Source organism: Ochotona princeps, chromosome 12 (genome assembly GCF_030435755.1).
Source record: "Ochotona princeps isolate mOchPri1 chromosome 12, mOchPri1.hap1, whole genome shotgun sequence".
Lineage (NCBI taxonomy): Eukaryota > Metazoa > Chordata > Mammalia > Lagomorpha > Ochotonidae > Ochotona > Ochotona princeps.
The window spans coordinates 9,901,786-9,916,110 of NC_080843.1; the positions used below are offsets into that span (position 1 = coordinate 9,901,786).

Genomic DNA, 14,325 nt, shown 5'->3' on the forward strand with positions numbered 1-14,325 from the left:
AAAATTCCATGGCAGTTTTTATTTAAGAAAAACGGTTCCGTAAAAATCTTTTTGCCCTTTTTGAATGTACATTTTGAAATTATGCACATTTTGTGAGAGCTACCTCCATCTTTACTATTATCTGTTAAATTTACCTCGGTGTACACTGTATAGCCTTAATGTTTTCAATGTTGCAGGTTTTTTACTCTCCAGAATGCATTTCATCACATTAGGATAATTGTGCACTTGTCTTGGCTTTGCCTTTTTCCCTTAACTTGTCAGAACATCTCCAAAGATTCTATTTGAATCAAGTAATTGAAGTTAAGTATGAGCATTTAACAAGTATATTCCAAAAAATTATAGAAAAGTGGAATTGAACTTAGTTTGATGCCAAAAGTTTCTTAAATCTATGTGTAGTTTTTTCCAGACCACCTGTTTTCTGTGTACTCTTTGAAGACCCTTCCTAGGTGTGTACACATATAGGCAGAGGACCCTGACTACTGTGGCAGACAACTCCAGAGTCTTAGCAACTAAACACAGTAGACACCAGCTCTTGTTCATGGAATGCTTCGGGCCTGGGTTGAACCAGGTGGCTTTGTGCAAGGTTATTCACTGGGCCAGTCTCCTTCCATCTCAGAGCTCCACTTTCTTCTGGGCTTTGGAGTCTATGGCTGAGTCCTGGGTATGTGGTTGGCAGAGGGCAGGGCATGTCTCTTGACATTACCAAAAGCCAGTCTAGCTGTATTGGGAAGGTTTTGAGGAGTCTTAGTTACAAATTCCAGTTTAGATGCCTTATCAGATATCCTGAATGTATTTTCTGCATGTAAATCACCACTTTGATACGTGTGCCATTTGTTGAGATTGGGTACATCAGGTTTTTCCACTAACAGTTTAAAAAATGTGGGGCAGGCATTCATTGCAGTGGTTTAGATGTGGCTTGGGCCGCCCACATCTCTTATCTGACTGAGTTTCAGGGTGTGTGTCCCAGTTCTGTTTCAGATTCTAGCTTCCTGGTTATGTGCCCTTGGGAGGCAGCAGGTGGTATCTCAGGTAGTTGGGTTCTTGCCACCCATGTGGAAAACCTGCTAGGTTCCTAGATCCTGGCTTCTGTCTGGCCTAGCCCCAGCTGTTTCAGGCATCTGGGGTAGTGGACCAGGAGATGGAAGCTGTTTCTGTTTCTCACATAAACAAAAAATAAATTTTAAAAATCTTGCAATTGTTAGACTCATTGACCACCAGGGAAAGAATAACTCAACTGAATATATAAAAAGAGTTTGGATGGCCTTTATTTCAAGGAACCATGGTCACAGGCTTCCCTTCCCAGTGCAGCAGAAATACACGCGTGAAGTAGTGGACTGCAGAGGAAGAAGGGCGTGGAAGAGATGTGTAGGGGCTTTCTAAACTCCTCTTGACAGGGAAGCCGGAACAGGTGGGCTTGACCCTTATTCAGTGGGAGGATATGGGTTTGTGCCCCTCATTGGTGCAACAGTGGTTTTACAGCCTGAGGGACCTGCCAGAATTTGGTGGCTTCACAGCCTGAGGGGAAGGCCAGATTTCCACCCTCTGTTCCTGGTTTGGTTAGAAGCAGACTCTGCCCTCCCCCATTATGTGGGAACCATCAACAGTAACTATGATAAATGGATTGAGTTACTTCTGATAGCCTCCTACAAGTATAATGGTGCATTTGAATATTCAGTGTACTGTCCTATGGTTAGACAGTAAAGTGCCTAGCATAGAGAAAGTTATCCTATCTTAGTGACTGATAAGCAAGAGACTGACTTTGACAATGGCAAGAAATGATGTACCAGTTATTTTAGATATTTATTTTATGTATTTAAAGGACAGAATTGCCGAGTGAGAAAAACAGATAGAGATCTTTCATCTACTGGTTCACTCCCCGAATTGCCTCCGCAGCCAGGGCCAGGTTGGGTCAAAGTCAGGAACCTGCAACTCCATCCAAATCTCCCACATGAATGGCAGGGATCCAGGTGCTTGGGCCACCTTCTGCTGGCTTCCCGGATGCATTGGCAGGGATCCTGGTAGGATGTGAGGCAGCTGGGATTTGAACCTGTGCTCATATGGCATGCCAGCATTGTAGACAGTGGCTTTGCCGGGTGTGCCACAATGCTGACTCCACACTGTTTTCCTTCTGTACTTACTTGTTGCTCGCATGCCAGGGACAGACATCTCTGTCCCCTAGGGCTCACCCACAGACCCTAGGTTACGTAGTTTGGGTGTTTTTTCCCCTATTTGCCTGGTTTAGGTTCAGCTTATATTCTTCTGTATTTAGTTATTATACATGAAATTATATATATAGATACTTCCACATAGAGAGGTATATTGTGAAGCTCAGAGCAATGTTTATATGAAATAATGAGTCCTGTGGATACATTTGAGCCATGGATCAAAAGGAATGGTGCTGTGCTTGGAGCGCTAGGATATTCAGCCCTTACTACAGAGCTGGGGTTGGTTCCCTATGTATTGGGGAACTCCAGGCAGACCCAGAGCCTTGAAAGGGACTGATATAGGTACAAGTTACTCAAGAAATGGCCAAACGACCTAACAGGATACAGACCTTCTTTGTCTTTGAAAGCAACTTTCATCATCATCTGTTTCTGTTCCTTGCTGATGGTTAAAAATAATACACTGTGTTTATGAAGCAGCTGGGAAGCACTAAACTTGTGGACCAGAATGTGTAAAGGTCTGTAATGTTAAGACATTACTATATAGTAATGGACATCTGTACAGATGTTGCAATGACTCATTTACTTTGTGTTGCAGGCCAAGCCGAAGCTCATTGAGCCCCTGGACTATGAAAATGTCATCGTCCAGAAGAAGACTCAGATCCTCAATGACTGCCTGCGGGAGATGCTGCTCTTCCCCTACGATGACTTCCAGGTAACCGCCAGTGGAACCCAGCGCTGGGGCTTCACAGTTCCTGTCTGTTGATTTATTATTCATGATGCTTAAAAAATGTTATTTACAAGATAATGCTTATCATATATGTCCTAAGTGTGTTGAAATTTTTATGATTTTCATAAAATATTATGTACACATAAAAACATAAAGAAGTGTATGTTAGAGAAAAGGTTGGGTGCAGGGGGCAGAGAGGAAATTGCATGAAGTTGCAACTCTGGTTTGATTTGGTGGGCACAGAGGTGTTAAGAAATTGATTTACGGGCCCAGTGCAGTAGCCCAGTGGCTAAAGTCCTTGCCCTGAATATGCCAGGATCCCATATGGGCGCCGGTTCTAATCCCAACAGTCCTGCTTCCCATCCAGCTTCCTGCTTGTGGCCTGGGACAGCAGTTGAGGACGGCCCAAAGCCTTGGGTTCCTGCACCCACGTGGGAGACCTGGAGGAGGTTCCAGGTTCCTGGCTCCAGATTGGCACAGCACTGGCCATTGTGCTCACTTAGGGAGTGAATCATTGAATGGAAGATCTTCCTCTCTGTCTCTCCTCCTCTATGTATATCCGCCTTTCCAATAAAAATAAATAAATCTTAAAAAAAAAAAAAGAAATTGATTTAGGTTTGTGTTCAGGGTTTTTTGTTCAGCATTTTTTGGCCAATGGTAGAGTCTACGGGAGGGGCATCCTGGTTGCAGTGAAAGGTTTTACTCTGAGTGTGGGCTCCTGGAATCAAGTGGGAATGCTAGCAGGTCTGCCCCTCTAGGGTGAGGTAGGTAACGTGCTCTTCCCTGGATGCAGTGTGTGCTGTGAGTTCCTGGTGATGCTGTGACACAGGAGTCAAGGAGTGAGGGTAGCACTCTTGTCCAGGAAAGCCGGTGCTGGGGAATACCTGGAAGCCATCTGGACTAATTGGAGGCGTGGTTACTTCTGTCGCCCTCCTGTGACCTGTGAAATGACTGCTCTAAGTTCTCCCACCACCGTTCAGAGACTTCAGTTGAGAGGAAAGGTGAGAATTGTCACAGATGTTCACTCTTTCTGACATGGGATGGAAAAATGAGTTCATTCTTTCCGGAATGATACTGCCTAGCTGTGATTTGGCAGCAAATGAGAAACAAAATAAAATGATTACAAATTATGCTCCATGTTCACAGTCTCCTGTGTTATTCTCTGAGGAAGAGAAGGTTATCTTGGGTTTCCCTGGGCATGATGTACGTGTTCTTGGTACTCATGAGTGTAACAAAGTCTTTTTTGTTTTTGGCTTGAGCTTTGCAACTTAAAATGCAAAGTTTTATTTGCAGATCTGAGATAACATTGCTTAGGAGGCAAACCAAAAAGCAAGATAAAGTTAATTTAGTTTCATCTTTTATCCCAAGGACCAGCAGGTTGGATATTGGCATTTATGCAGTCAGGTGATTGGATCTTTGCAAAAAAACCCTTGTCCTTCTTGCTGTAATTATTTCTCTGGTGATACCAGGCGCAGATATTCTAAGAAAGGCAAAGAAGACATTGACGTTTGCTGGCCAAGGATGAGTGAACAGGTTATTTTCTGTTTGGGGAAAGTTTTGCCAGAGAGAAATGGACTTAAATTTCAACTTTGATCTTCGTAACAGTCATTGTGGTGGTTCTCATTGTGGGTACTGGGCTTTGTTCTCTGACAGACTTCCACTTTCTCATCAAGTGAAACAATTTTTACTCTGCTTTCTTACTATATTGTCTCGGGGGATGTTATTCAATGTCAGATTAGCTGGATGAGGACAGTGCATCAGCAGTGCCACATATTTTGTTTTCTAAGGCAGACAATAGGTAGAATTATCATTGTGTTACTAGAGGCATAGGGAACATAGTAGGGCAGGGGACATATTTTATTTATTTCATAACCAAGGAACCAAAGTCAGTATGAGATGGTCAAATGAGGAAATCAGAGTGATTTACGGAACTACTCGTAAATAATCAAATTATATTAATGAACTATTAAAATAATGGAATTTTATGTAAACCTAAGCCTAGTATTAAAAACGATAATTTAGGGCTAGGCCCAGTGCAGTAGCCCAGTGGTTAAAGTCCTCGCCTTGAATGTGCCGGGATCCCATATGGGCGCTGGTTCTAATCCCGGCAGCCCTGCTTCCCATCCAGCTCCCTGCTTGTGGCCTGAGACAGCAGTTGAGGACGGCCCAAAGCCTTGGGAGTGAACCAGATGGAAGAGCTCTTTTTCTCTGCCTCTCCTCTATGTAATTCTGCCCTTCAAATAAATAAATAAAATCTAAAAGAGAGAAAGAGGAAGAAGTAAATATTAACATCGTGTGGCATACGAGAAAGTCCCAGCGGTTAGATTTGTAAAAGTGAGTGCTGGTTCAGTCATTTAGTTTGATAGAAACTGTCATTTCTGGGGAAAAAGAAACAGTTGAAATGGAGTCTTAAAAAGTATACTTTTCTGATAGTTAATGAATTTTTATTTTTCTTGGAGTTTTGTGGTTTTACCAAGTATGTTTTTTTTTAAAGATTTATTTATTTTTGTTAAGAAGGTAGTTTTACAAAAAGAAGGAGAGATAGAAAGATTTTCCATCTCTTTCATTCCCAAATGGCTGCAGTGGCCAGAGCTGAGGCCCTCTGGAGCCAGGAGCCAGGAGCCTCTTTTGGGTTTTGTATATGGGTACAAGGTCCTAAGGACTTGATCCATCCTCTGCTAATTTCTCAGGCCACAAACAGAGAACTGGATGAGAAGTGGAATAGCCAGAACACAAACTGACACCCATATGGGATGCTGGTGCTTAAAGGGGGAGGATTAGCCAGGTAAGCCACAGTGCTGGCTCCAAGTTTTGTTGGAAACATCTGAGAAGCTTACTTTTTCATAAGCAAAAAATAGGTGCGTCTTAACAATTAGAGGTGATAATGTTTAGGTCAATGTGGTTTAGATCAAGATATGTAAGTTGACTGACCACTTATGCAATGGCATATGTTTATATAGTTGAATATAATGTCCAAGACGCCTACTTTGACATGGGTTGATATTAACTCCTAGTCATGATTCTCCTTCAAATGGAACTTTTTTTTCTAATTGGAAAGGCAGATTTATAGAGAGGAGAGACAGAAAGATCTTCCAGTCCCTGGTTCACTCTCCAAATGGCCACAATGGCCAGAGCTGAGTCTTAACCAGGAGCCTCTTCTGGGTCTCCCATGTGATTCAGGGTCCCAAGGACTTGAGTCATCCTGCACTGCTTTCCCTGGTCAGAAGTGGAGCAAATGGAGGACAAACCAGGACCCATATGGTATGCTGGCACTTGAAGGTGGAAGATTAGCCAGTTGAGCCACAATGGCAGCCCCCAAGTGGACCTCCTTTTAATGGGTCATGATGTGGCGGCTGACAGCCCTTGATCTTTGTGATCAAGTCACTGAATGTGCATCTGGCCTTCATGGTCCTTGTATTCTGATTTTGTTACATAGCCCACTAATGTTTATGTGTTTATGAAAGTGGCAGACAATGGTGGCGAACGGTGAAAGTGGGATGGTGGAGGGTAGTTTATGAATATGGTTCAATTTATACAAGTCAGCCTTTAGTGTCTGGTGGGGGCCAATCAAGGGCAGTGTTTGTATGGGAGAATAAAAAGAGCTTGATGCCTTCCCTTGTGGGTGTATAGCAAAGAATCTAGAAAGCCAAACCTGGAAGATACTCACAGTATCTATTCACAGTTGCCAAGAGACAGAAGCAGCTCATGAGCCCTCCCCAGTTGAATGCATATCACAAATATGATTCAGCCCTAAACAGAAAGAGGTCCTATCATCTTCTGCAAACTGGGTGAACATTGAGGATATTATGCTAATTAAAATAAGCCAGTGACTAAAGGAAAAATACTGTATGACTCCGCTTATATAAGGTACCTAGAGTAATTACATTAATGGAAACAAAAGGTTCCAGTGTTTGCCAGCATCCAGGAGCAGGCAGGATGGGAAGTTGCTTAATGAGTATGGCATTTAGTTCTGAAAGATGAAAAGTTCTGGAGCTGAATGATGGGGAGGGTTGCACAACATCAGAAGGTCCTTCATCCGTTTAAGGGTCTCCTTAAAAGCCAGTACTTGACATTTCATATTTGAAAACAGTGCTTCCCTTTGGAGGATTTCTGTGTGAAATGATCATAATCATTAGCGCTTTGGGCAGAGTCTGAGTGCAGAAAGGTGCTCCGATGCTTTGCCTTTGGCTGTAATGAAGGGTGGGAATATAGAGCCAAGAGAATTTGAGATGGCAAATCCTGGACATTTTGCCCTTTGGAGAAGTGTTTGATACAGGAGAATCACAGAAGTTCTCAGCATTGTGCAGAAAAATGTGGTTCCTCCATTTCCCTTTCAGTAACATCCTCATTTTTATTTTCCCTCTGGTTCTTTTCCTCTCCTGCTTACATGGGCTGATAATGATCTACAAACCAGCGCCCTGGGGAGGAAGCCAAGCCCCTCCACTTACAAAGGCCTGGAAGTCCCTGATCTCATTTCCCATCTGTCCTTTTGAAAAGAAAATATTTTTTACACAGTGTTTTGCCCTTGCTTTTTTTCTTCTGTTGAATGCTGCCAAAAAAATAATTTTGGTTTTTGGCTTTTTACTGAAAAGCATTCTTTTTACAAATTCCTCGAAGTTTTTTATTAGTCTGAATTCAGTGGCCAATAATGCAAGTTTCCATCTACATTGTGGTTTCTGAGATATTAGTACATGTCTAGGATTGGGCCTACCTGAAAAAGTTGGAGAAGTAATATTTCTGAATTGACACTGGCCAAACCTTAAGGAGATGAGAATTTTAATTCAAGTTCAAGTAATGCCTTTTACAGAAAATACTGACCAGTAATTTGTTTTTTATCTGATGTTCCTCAGAAAGTTTACTTTTCAGAAGCACCAAGTTGTCAGGTGTGTTTATGTATACTTAGGCCACTTGTGCAGGGCTCAGCTTCATGAACTCTGGGACTGTAAAGGTTGAGACATGGTCCCTACTTTCAGTGTGCTCAAAATGCAGGAGGAAAAGGCAGGACCAGTGTTAATACTGAACAGCAGTGACCAGTGTCAGGACAGAAACAGAGTCCCTTGGGAATCCTGTAGGAATGTTAAGTTTGAGAACTCAATGGCTCACCCATGTGCTGGTAGCCTTTTAAGTTGCTGGAAATGCTGAAGTCTAGCAGCCTAAGAGAGAACACAGAACTACAGAGGAAGATCTGGACTCACTTAGAGAAATGTGAAACTCAGGAGCCATGGGGGCCAGGATCATGACAGGCCACCACGGGGACTGAGGCTCGAGTCCAGTGGATGAGAAAGAGGAAATCAAAATCGGTGGCCACAGTGACCATGCCGGAGAGGTATTAGGCAGGATTAGAACAGGAAGATGAGCTAGGGAGGAAAACTAGACATGAAGAGACTGAAGATACAAAATGATACAAGGATGTGTTTTAAAGCAAGGCTGTTTAGGCATCTAGAGGGGTTGAAATGAAGTCTTAGGGGGCAGTTTTGACAGAATGAGAGATGTTTTTGTTTCTAAGTAACAAACAGGGGCAAGTGTGTTGATCCATTTGGACCTGGTTTAGGCTGAAGGAACTGATGAGGTTGGCCCAAGGCAAGGGAAGCGAGGAAGAGTGAGAAGGGTCTGGGAAGCTTCAGGAATGGTAAGAGGAGTCAGGTGTCATGTCGACAGGGTCATGGATGAGTTCTCATTGCAGTGACCCTGCCCATACCGCTTATTTCTGTCTTACCTGCATAATGCAGTAACCTCAAGTCTTCTTACCCTGTCTGTGCCCTCATCCCATCGCTAGCCCTCCTTGGTTAGAGCAGTGGTTTCAAAGGCCAGTCAACAGCATCACTCCTGTGTTTAGAATCCCACAGTGAAGGCCATCCAGGAACCCAAGCTCCTGTTCCTGAGCTTGTCCACCTCAGGTTTCCCCGCCCCATCTCCCAGCTTTCTCTGCTTCTTGGGGTGCTCTCTCCCTCCAGGCAGTCTCTTGCTGTAGAAAATTTTCTTTCTCCATGATGTCCTTCACTTCCTCCAAGCTGTTTTCTAAATTATACCTTCTCAGTGAGGCCCTTAATCACTGTCACTTCTCAGACCCTTTTTAGCACTTGTGGTCCTCTTTTCCGGGTTGTTTTGGCTTTTTCTTCCTCTTCTATCAGCCTTTAACATACTTATGAGTGTGAATTGGTGTTTGTTTATGTAAACTCCATGAAGCGTAGATCCTAGTTGTTAAACATTCAGAATGCGTGGTGCAGTGTAAGTGTTCAACAACAACAAAATTAAATTATTAACCAAGAATGAGCTCCTCCTACCTGAGATTTTGATTAAAGCAATTAGGGGCTAACATTGTGACCAAGCAGATTAAACTGCTGCCTATAGTGCCCGCATTCCATATGGGTGCTTATTTGTGTTCTGGCTGCTCCACTTCTAGTCCAGCTCCCTGCTAATGTGCCTGGGAATACAAAGAAAAATGACTCAAGTACTTGGGGCCCACTCCCACATGGGAAACTGGGATGCAATTCCAGGCCTACCTACAGCCATTGTGGCCATTTGAGGAGTGAACCAGCACACGCAAGACCCTTCTATCTCTGCCTTTCTCAGTGTCTTTTTTTTTTTTTCATTTTATTATTATTATTATTGTATGTGATACAGTTCCATAGGCTCTGGGATTTCCCTTACCTCCTACCCAAATCTCCCAACTACCACTGATTTCCCCTATATTATTACAATAGTATAGTTCTTCATAAACAGTCAGAAGTCCATCATTCCGGACATGGACAATAGTAGAGAATCTAGTTTCCTATTATCAAGATATATTGAGCAGTTTCATTGGGAGTCGTTTCATTGGGAGTCCATCTTTGATCTGGAAGTAGAGGTGCATACTACATTGTATCCTCACATCTGGATATGTTAGTCTCCATTACACAGCTACTATACATCCCTATAAATGAAAAGCCATAAAATAAAATCAACAAGAGGAAGAAAAATAGAAATTTGCAATACCAAGAAGTTAAATTACATGCTACTGAATGACTAATGTGTCACTGAAGAAATGAAAAAGAAAATCAAAAACCTTCTTGAAGAAAATGTTGTTACTGTATGACATATGAGTCAGTGAAGAATTTAATATGAGAAAAAGACTGTCTTAAGGAAATGAAACCAAAAACTGAAACATCAAAATCCATGAGCTATAGTTTTCACTGGTTTGTTGGAAAGATGTGTCTCCTATAGGCAGATGGGTTTTTTTTTATTGATGAGTTTGAGCCATTTACATTCAAGGTTAATGTGAATAGGTGGTAATTTTGGCCTGTCGTTTTTTTAAAAAGATTTATTTCGTTTTGATTGGAAATTCAGCTATACAGAGGGGAGGAGAGACAAAGAGGATGATCTTCCGTCTGATGATTCACTCCCCAAGAGGCCATAACAGCTGGAGCTGAGCCAAACCGAAGCCAGGAGCCTGGAGCCTCTTCCAGGTCTCCCACATGGGTGCAGGGTCTCAAAGCTTTGGGCCATCTTTGACTGCTTTCTCAGGCCACAAGCAGGAAGCTGGATGGGAAGCAGGACTGCTGGGATTAGAATTGGCACCCATATGGGATCCTGGCACGTTCTAGGTGAAGACTTTAGCCACTGTGCTACCGCACCGAGCCTGGGTCTGTCATTTTTAGCAATGGGTTGTTCATTTTTTGATTTATTTAAACTTCCCTTGTTATTTTACTGGGATGTTCTTCACATTTGCCTTTGATTTTGGTGGGTGATATTCCCTTTTTCTGTCAGGAGAACATCTTTTAAGTATCACTTGTAGGGCAGGTCTGGAAGAGGTGTATTCTTTCAGTTCTTTGCCATGGAAGAATTCTATTTCATTTCCAAAGACAAAGGAAAGCTTTGCTGGATATGTAATCTGGGCCAACAATTTATTTTCCTTTTAGAATCTGGAATATGTTGCTCCATTTTGTTCTGGCATGTAGCATTTCCTCTGAGAGGTCAGCTGTGAGTCTGATCGGGGTTCCTCAAAATGTCAATTGATTTGTTTTTATGAGCACATCTAAGGATCTTTTCCTTATATTCAATTGAAAAGAGTTTGATTATCATGCGTTGTGGTGAAGATTGCTTTTGGTCAACTCTGTTGGGAGTTCTTTGCTCCTCCTGGATGTTGTTTCGCAATTCTTCCTCCAGATTAGGTAAGGTTTCCTTTATTATTTAATTATTATTTCCTTTATTATTTCATTATTATTTCTTTCTGCACCTTCTGGGACTCCCATACTCTTACAAATTTTTTTGTATTGTCTCTTTTTTTTTTTTTTTTAAAGATTTATTCATTTTATTACAGCCAGATATACACAGAGGAGGAGAGACAGAGAGGAAGATCTTCCATCCGATGATTCACTCCCCAAGTGAGCCACAACAGGCCGGTGCTGCGCCGATCCGAAGCCGGGAACCAGGAACCTCTTCCGGGTCTCCCACGCGGGTGCAGGGTCCCAATGCATTGGGCCGTCCTTGACTGCTTTCCCAGGCCACAAGCAGGGAGCTGGATGGGAAGTGGAGCTGCCAGGACCAGAACCGGCGCCCATATGGGATCCCGGGACCTTCAAGGCGAGGACCTCAGCCGCTAGGCCACGGCGCCGGGCCCTGTATTGTCTCTTAATTCTTGAGTATTTTTCTTAGTTTGACTCAGGCCCTCTACCAGCTTTTTGATTCACCACTGCAGTGCGAATTATCTTCCAATTCTGAGATTCTTTCTAGTGCCTCATTCATTCTATTATTGAGTCCATTGCATTTTTAATTTGCTCCATTGTGTCCTTCATTTCTAATAGTTCTGCTTGATTTTGTCTCAATATTGCTATTTCCTGTGTGACATATTCCTTAAATTCTTGCATGTGCTTTTCATTGTACAATTTGTAACTTTATTTTAAGTTCCTTATCTCTCATTTCCTTGATGTATTCCTCAGTTAACTCTGAGGTTGGCAAAGGCTTTGGCCGCTTTGCAGGGGAGTCTGTAGTAATAATATTCATTATGCCTCTGTTTGTTCTTTTGCTCTTGGTTATTGTACTTCTGGTTAGCAGGTTCTTCTGCTTAGGGCATATTTCTAAGCTGTGTCACCTACAAGTGTACAGTTCAATTTTGCTTATGCATTTAGTACCCAGCTGTGTTTTTTTATTTGTTTGTTTGTTTGTTTTTGCAGTTATTCGTGCCCTTCCAGCGAGTTTCAGATCGGGATTCATGGTCTCTGTAGCTCCAGGTCCTGGCCCACCACTCTTTCCTGTGATCCCATACTGTGACTGCACCGTTGTCTGTACACCCTTTCTCCCACTTTCAGTTCTGACAGTTCCCAGGATTAGGGAGATGGCAGGTGTCCTAAATAACCAAGCTGTTGTTGGTGCTGCTCTTGCTGGAACCTGCTGGCCTTTAGGTCTGAGGGCCACCCGGACCTATGTTAACCCGTAGGATGCCAAAGTCAGTATTATTTTCCCTGTGGGATCAGTGCAATACACTGAGCTGGAAGTGAGATAACTTCCAGCTCAGTGTATGTGCAGCTCACTGTTGTACCTGCTGTCTTAAAGCCTTTGCTGCACTATACAAAATGCTACCTGATATGCCACTATTGAAGTTCTGGATCTACTGGCCATTAATTCTGGGAGCTACCCAGAACTATTTTGGGTGGAACCTGTAGGATGCCATATTGGTGCCATGCACTGAGCCAGAAATGAGTTTGCTCCCAGCTTAGTGCATGCTCTGTCCCATCCCTTTGCCTCCTTACACAAAAATGGTACCCAGTGCAGCTCTGGTGGGGGTCTGGGCTATGAAATCCACCCTATTCCTGCTCTTGCTTCTTGTTGAATTGAACAAATCAGCAGGATGGGCAGTTTTTTGCCCAGGTTCACCTGCTGAGCTCCCGGTGAATTCCCCAGCTGCTGGTAGAGCTCCAGCTGCTAGTGGAGCTCGGTTTGCCACTTGCTGACTGCCACTGGGGTATGTGGTCACTGCAACACCACATTGTTGTCTCCACTGTTTTTCTGTGTCCACCAGTCTCCAGATGCCCTTTTTTCTGTTGGCCTGTCCTCTCTTAGTTCCTGGAATGTGCCCTCTCTGTTTTACCCTGGCTGATGATTCTCTGGTTAAACGTGTCCCTACCCTATTCCGCCATCTTGATTCTCCTAATTTTTTTAAAGATTTTTACTTGAAAGGCACATTTATTAGAGAGAAGGAGAAGCAGAGAGAGAGTCTCCGTTTGCAGTTCACTCCCCAAATGGTCGTAATGACTGAAGCTGGGTTGGTCCAATCCCAGAAACTTCTTCTGGGTCTCCCACATGGATGTTAGGGCCCAAGAACTTGGGCCATCCTCAGGGTGCTGAATCAGAACTAGGGTAGCTAGGACTCCAACTGGTGCCCACATGGAATGCTGGCCTCACAGGTGGAGGCTTAGCTTGCTATGCCATGGCGCTGCTCCATGACTCTGCAAGTAAACAAATCTTAGAAAACAATTACACTTGTAGAAGAACCAAGAGCCTGGGAATAGGGGGAAGAAACAAAGGATGGGGCTTGTGTGATGGGATGGAGAGGAGGATGAGGGAGCTGTGGTCCTGAAATGACTGCTCATGACTTGTGTCTGCACTGACAGTCTTTGAAGCTGCAAGGCGGCCTGAGAAACAACCCTGGAGAGCCAGAGGATGAATGAGCAGAAGCACTTGGTGTGTGTGTAGTGCAGTTGGAGGGAGCCCCAGTGGCATGCAGGATGGACATTACAGTGCTTTGAGAACATTTGGTAGATGACACAGAGCATGGCTGGATGACTGTGGATGGCTCATGGGCAGGGTGAAGCAGCTGGTAGCAGAACATTAACCTGTTGCCAGAAATGCACAGTATCAGTAAATACATAAACATCGAGCCCGATTAACAGGACACTAAATCTAGGTAAAAAATCAAACTGAAATACAAAATTAGGAACAAGCCTCTTTCAGTGACTGATTTTGAGGATTTATTTCAGTAGACTAAGTAATAAGATAGGTTCGGTTCCTAGGCCCCTTGAAGATGCACATGATGTATTTCCTTTTACTGGAAATATACCAGGAAAAGAAATGACTCAAGAGCGTTTGAAATCATTATTATTATTTTGACTGTTTTATTTGCTCTTTGTGTAACTACAGCCATCATGCTGATCTCACCAAACTCAAGGAATAGCTAGATGTATTAGCCTCTGCCAGTGTAGTATTCTTTTCCCAAACTGAAGGAAGAAGAATAATGTTTTTTTGAAAATGCAAATTGCTTCTCAGCTTTTCCAGGCAGGTCAAGATCAGCAGCCAGAAAAACATCTCAAGGAAGCATAGTTGTGTTTGTGCTGGACTTTCTAAAGAGAGGTGTAGTGGGGCCCAGCTGAGCATGCCCCCTGTCCTTCAGTGGGGCTCAGTTGATGTGGCTTTCCAGGTTGGCTGTCTTCCTCACTGATCCAGGAGTGTCCCTGGAAG

General features: G+C 43.3%; 1 protein-coding gene across 6 annotated transcripts in view; it reads left to right on the forward strand.

The window, feature by feature from the left end:
• The window catches only part of DOCK9 (dedicator of cytokinesis 9), a 287,950-nt gene that overhangs the window by 133,697 nt on the left and 139,928 nt on the right, over nt 1-14,325 (forward strand). For all 6 annotated transcript variants that reach the window (XM_004577379.4, XM_058670515.1, XM_004577380.4 and 3 more), the window contains exon 2: nt 2,761-2,877. In XM_004577379.4, the coding sequence (XP_004577436.2) occupies nt 2,761-2,877 (117 nt within the window). The remainder of the gene's footprint in view (nt 1-2,760; nt 2,878-14,325) is intronic.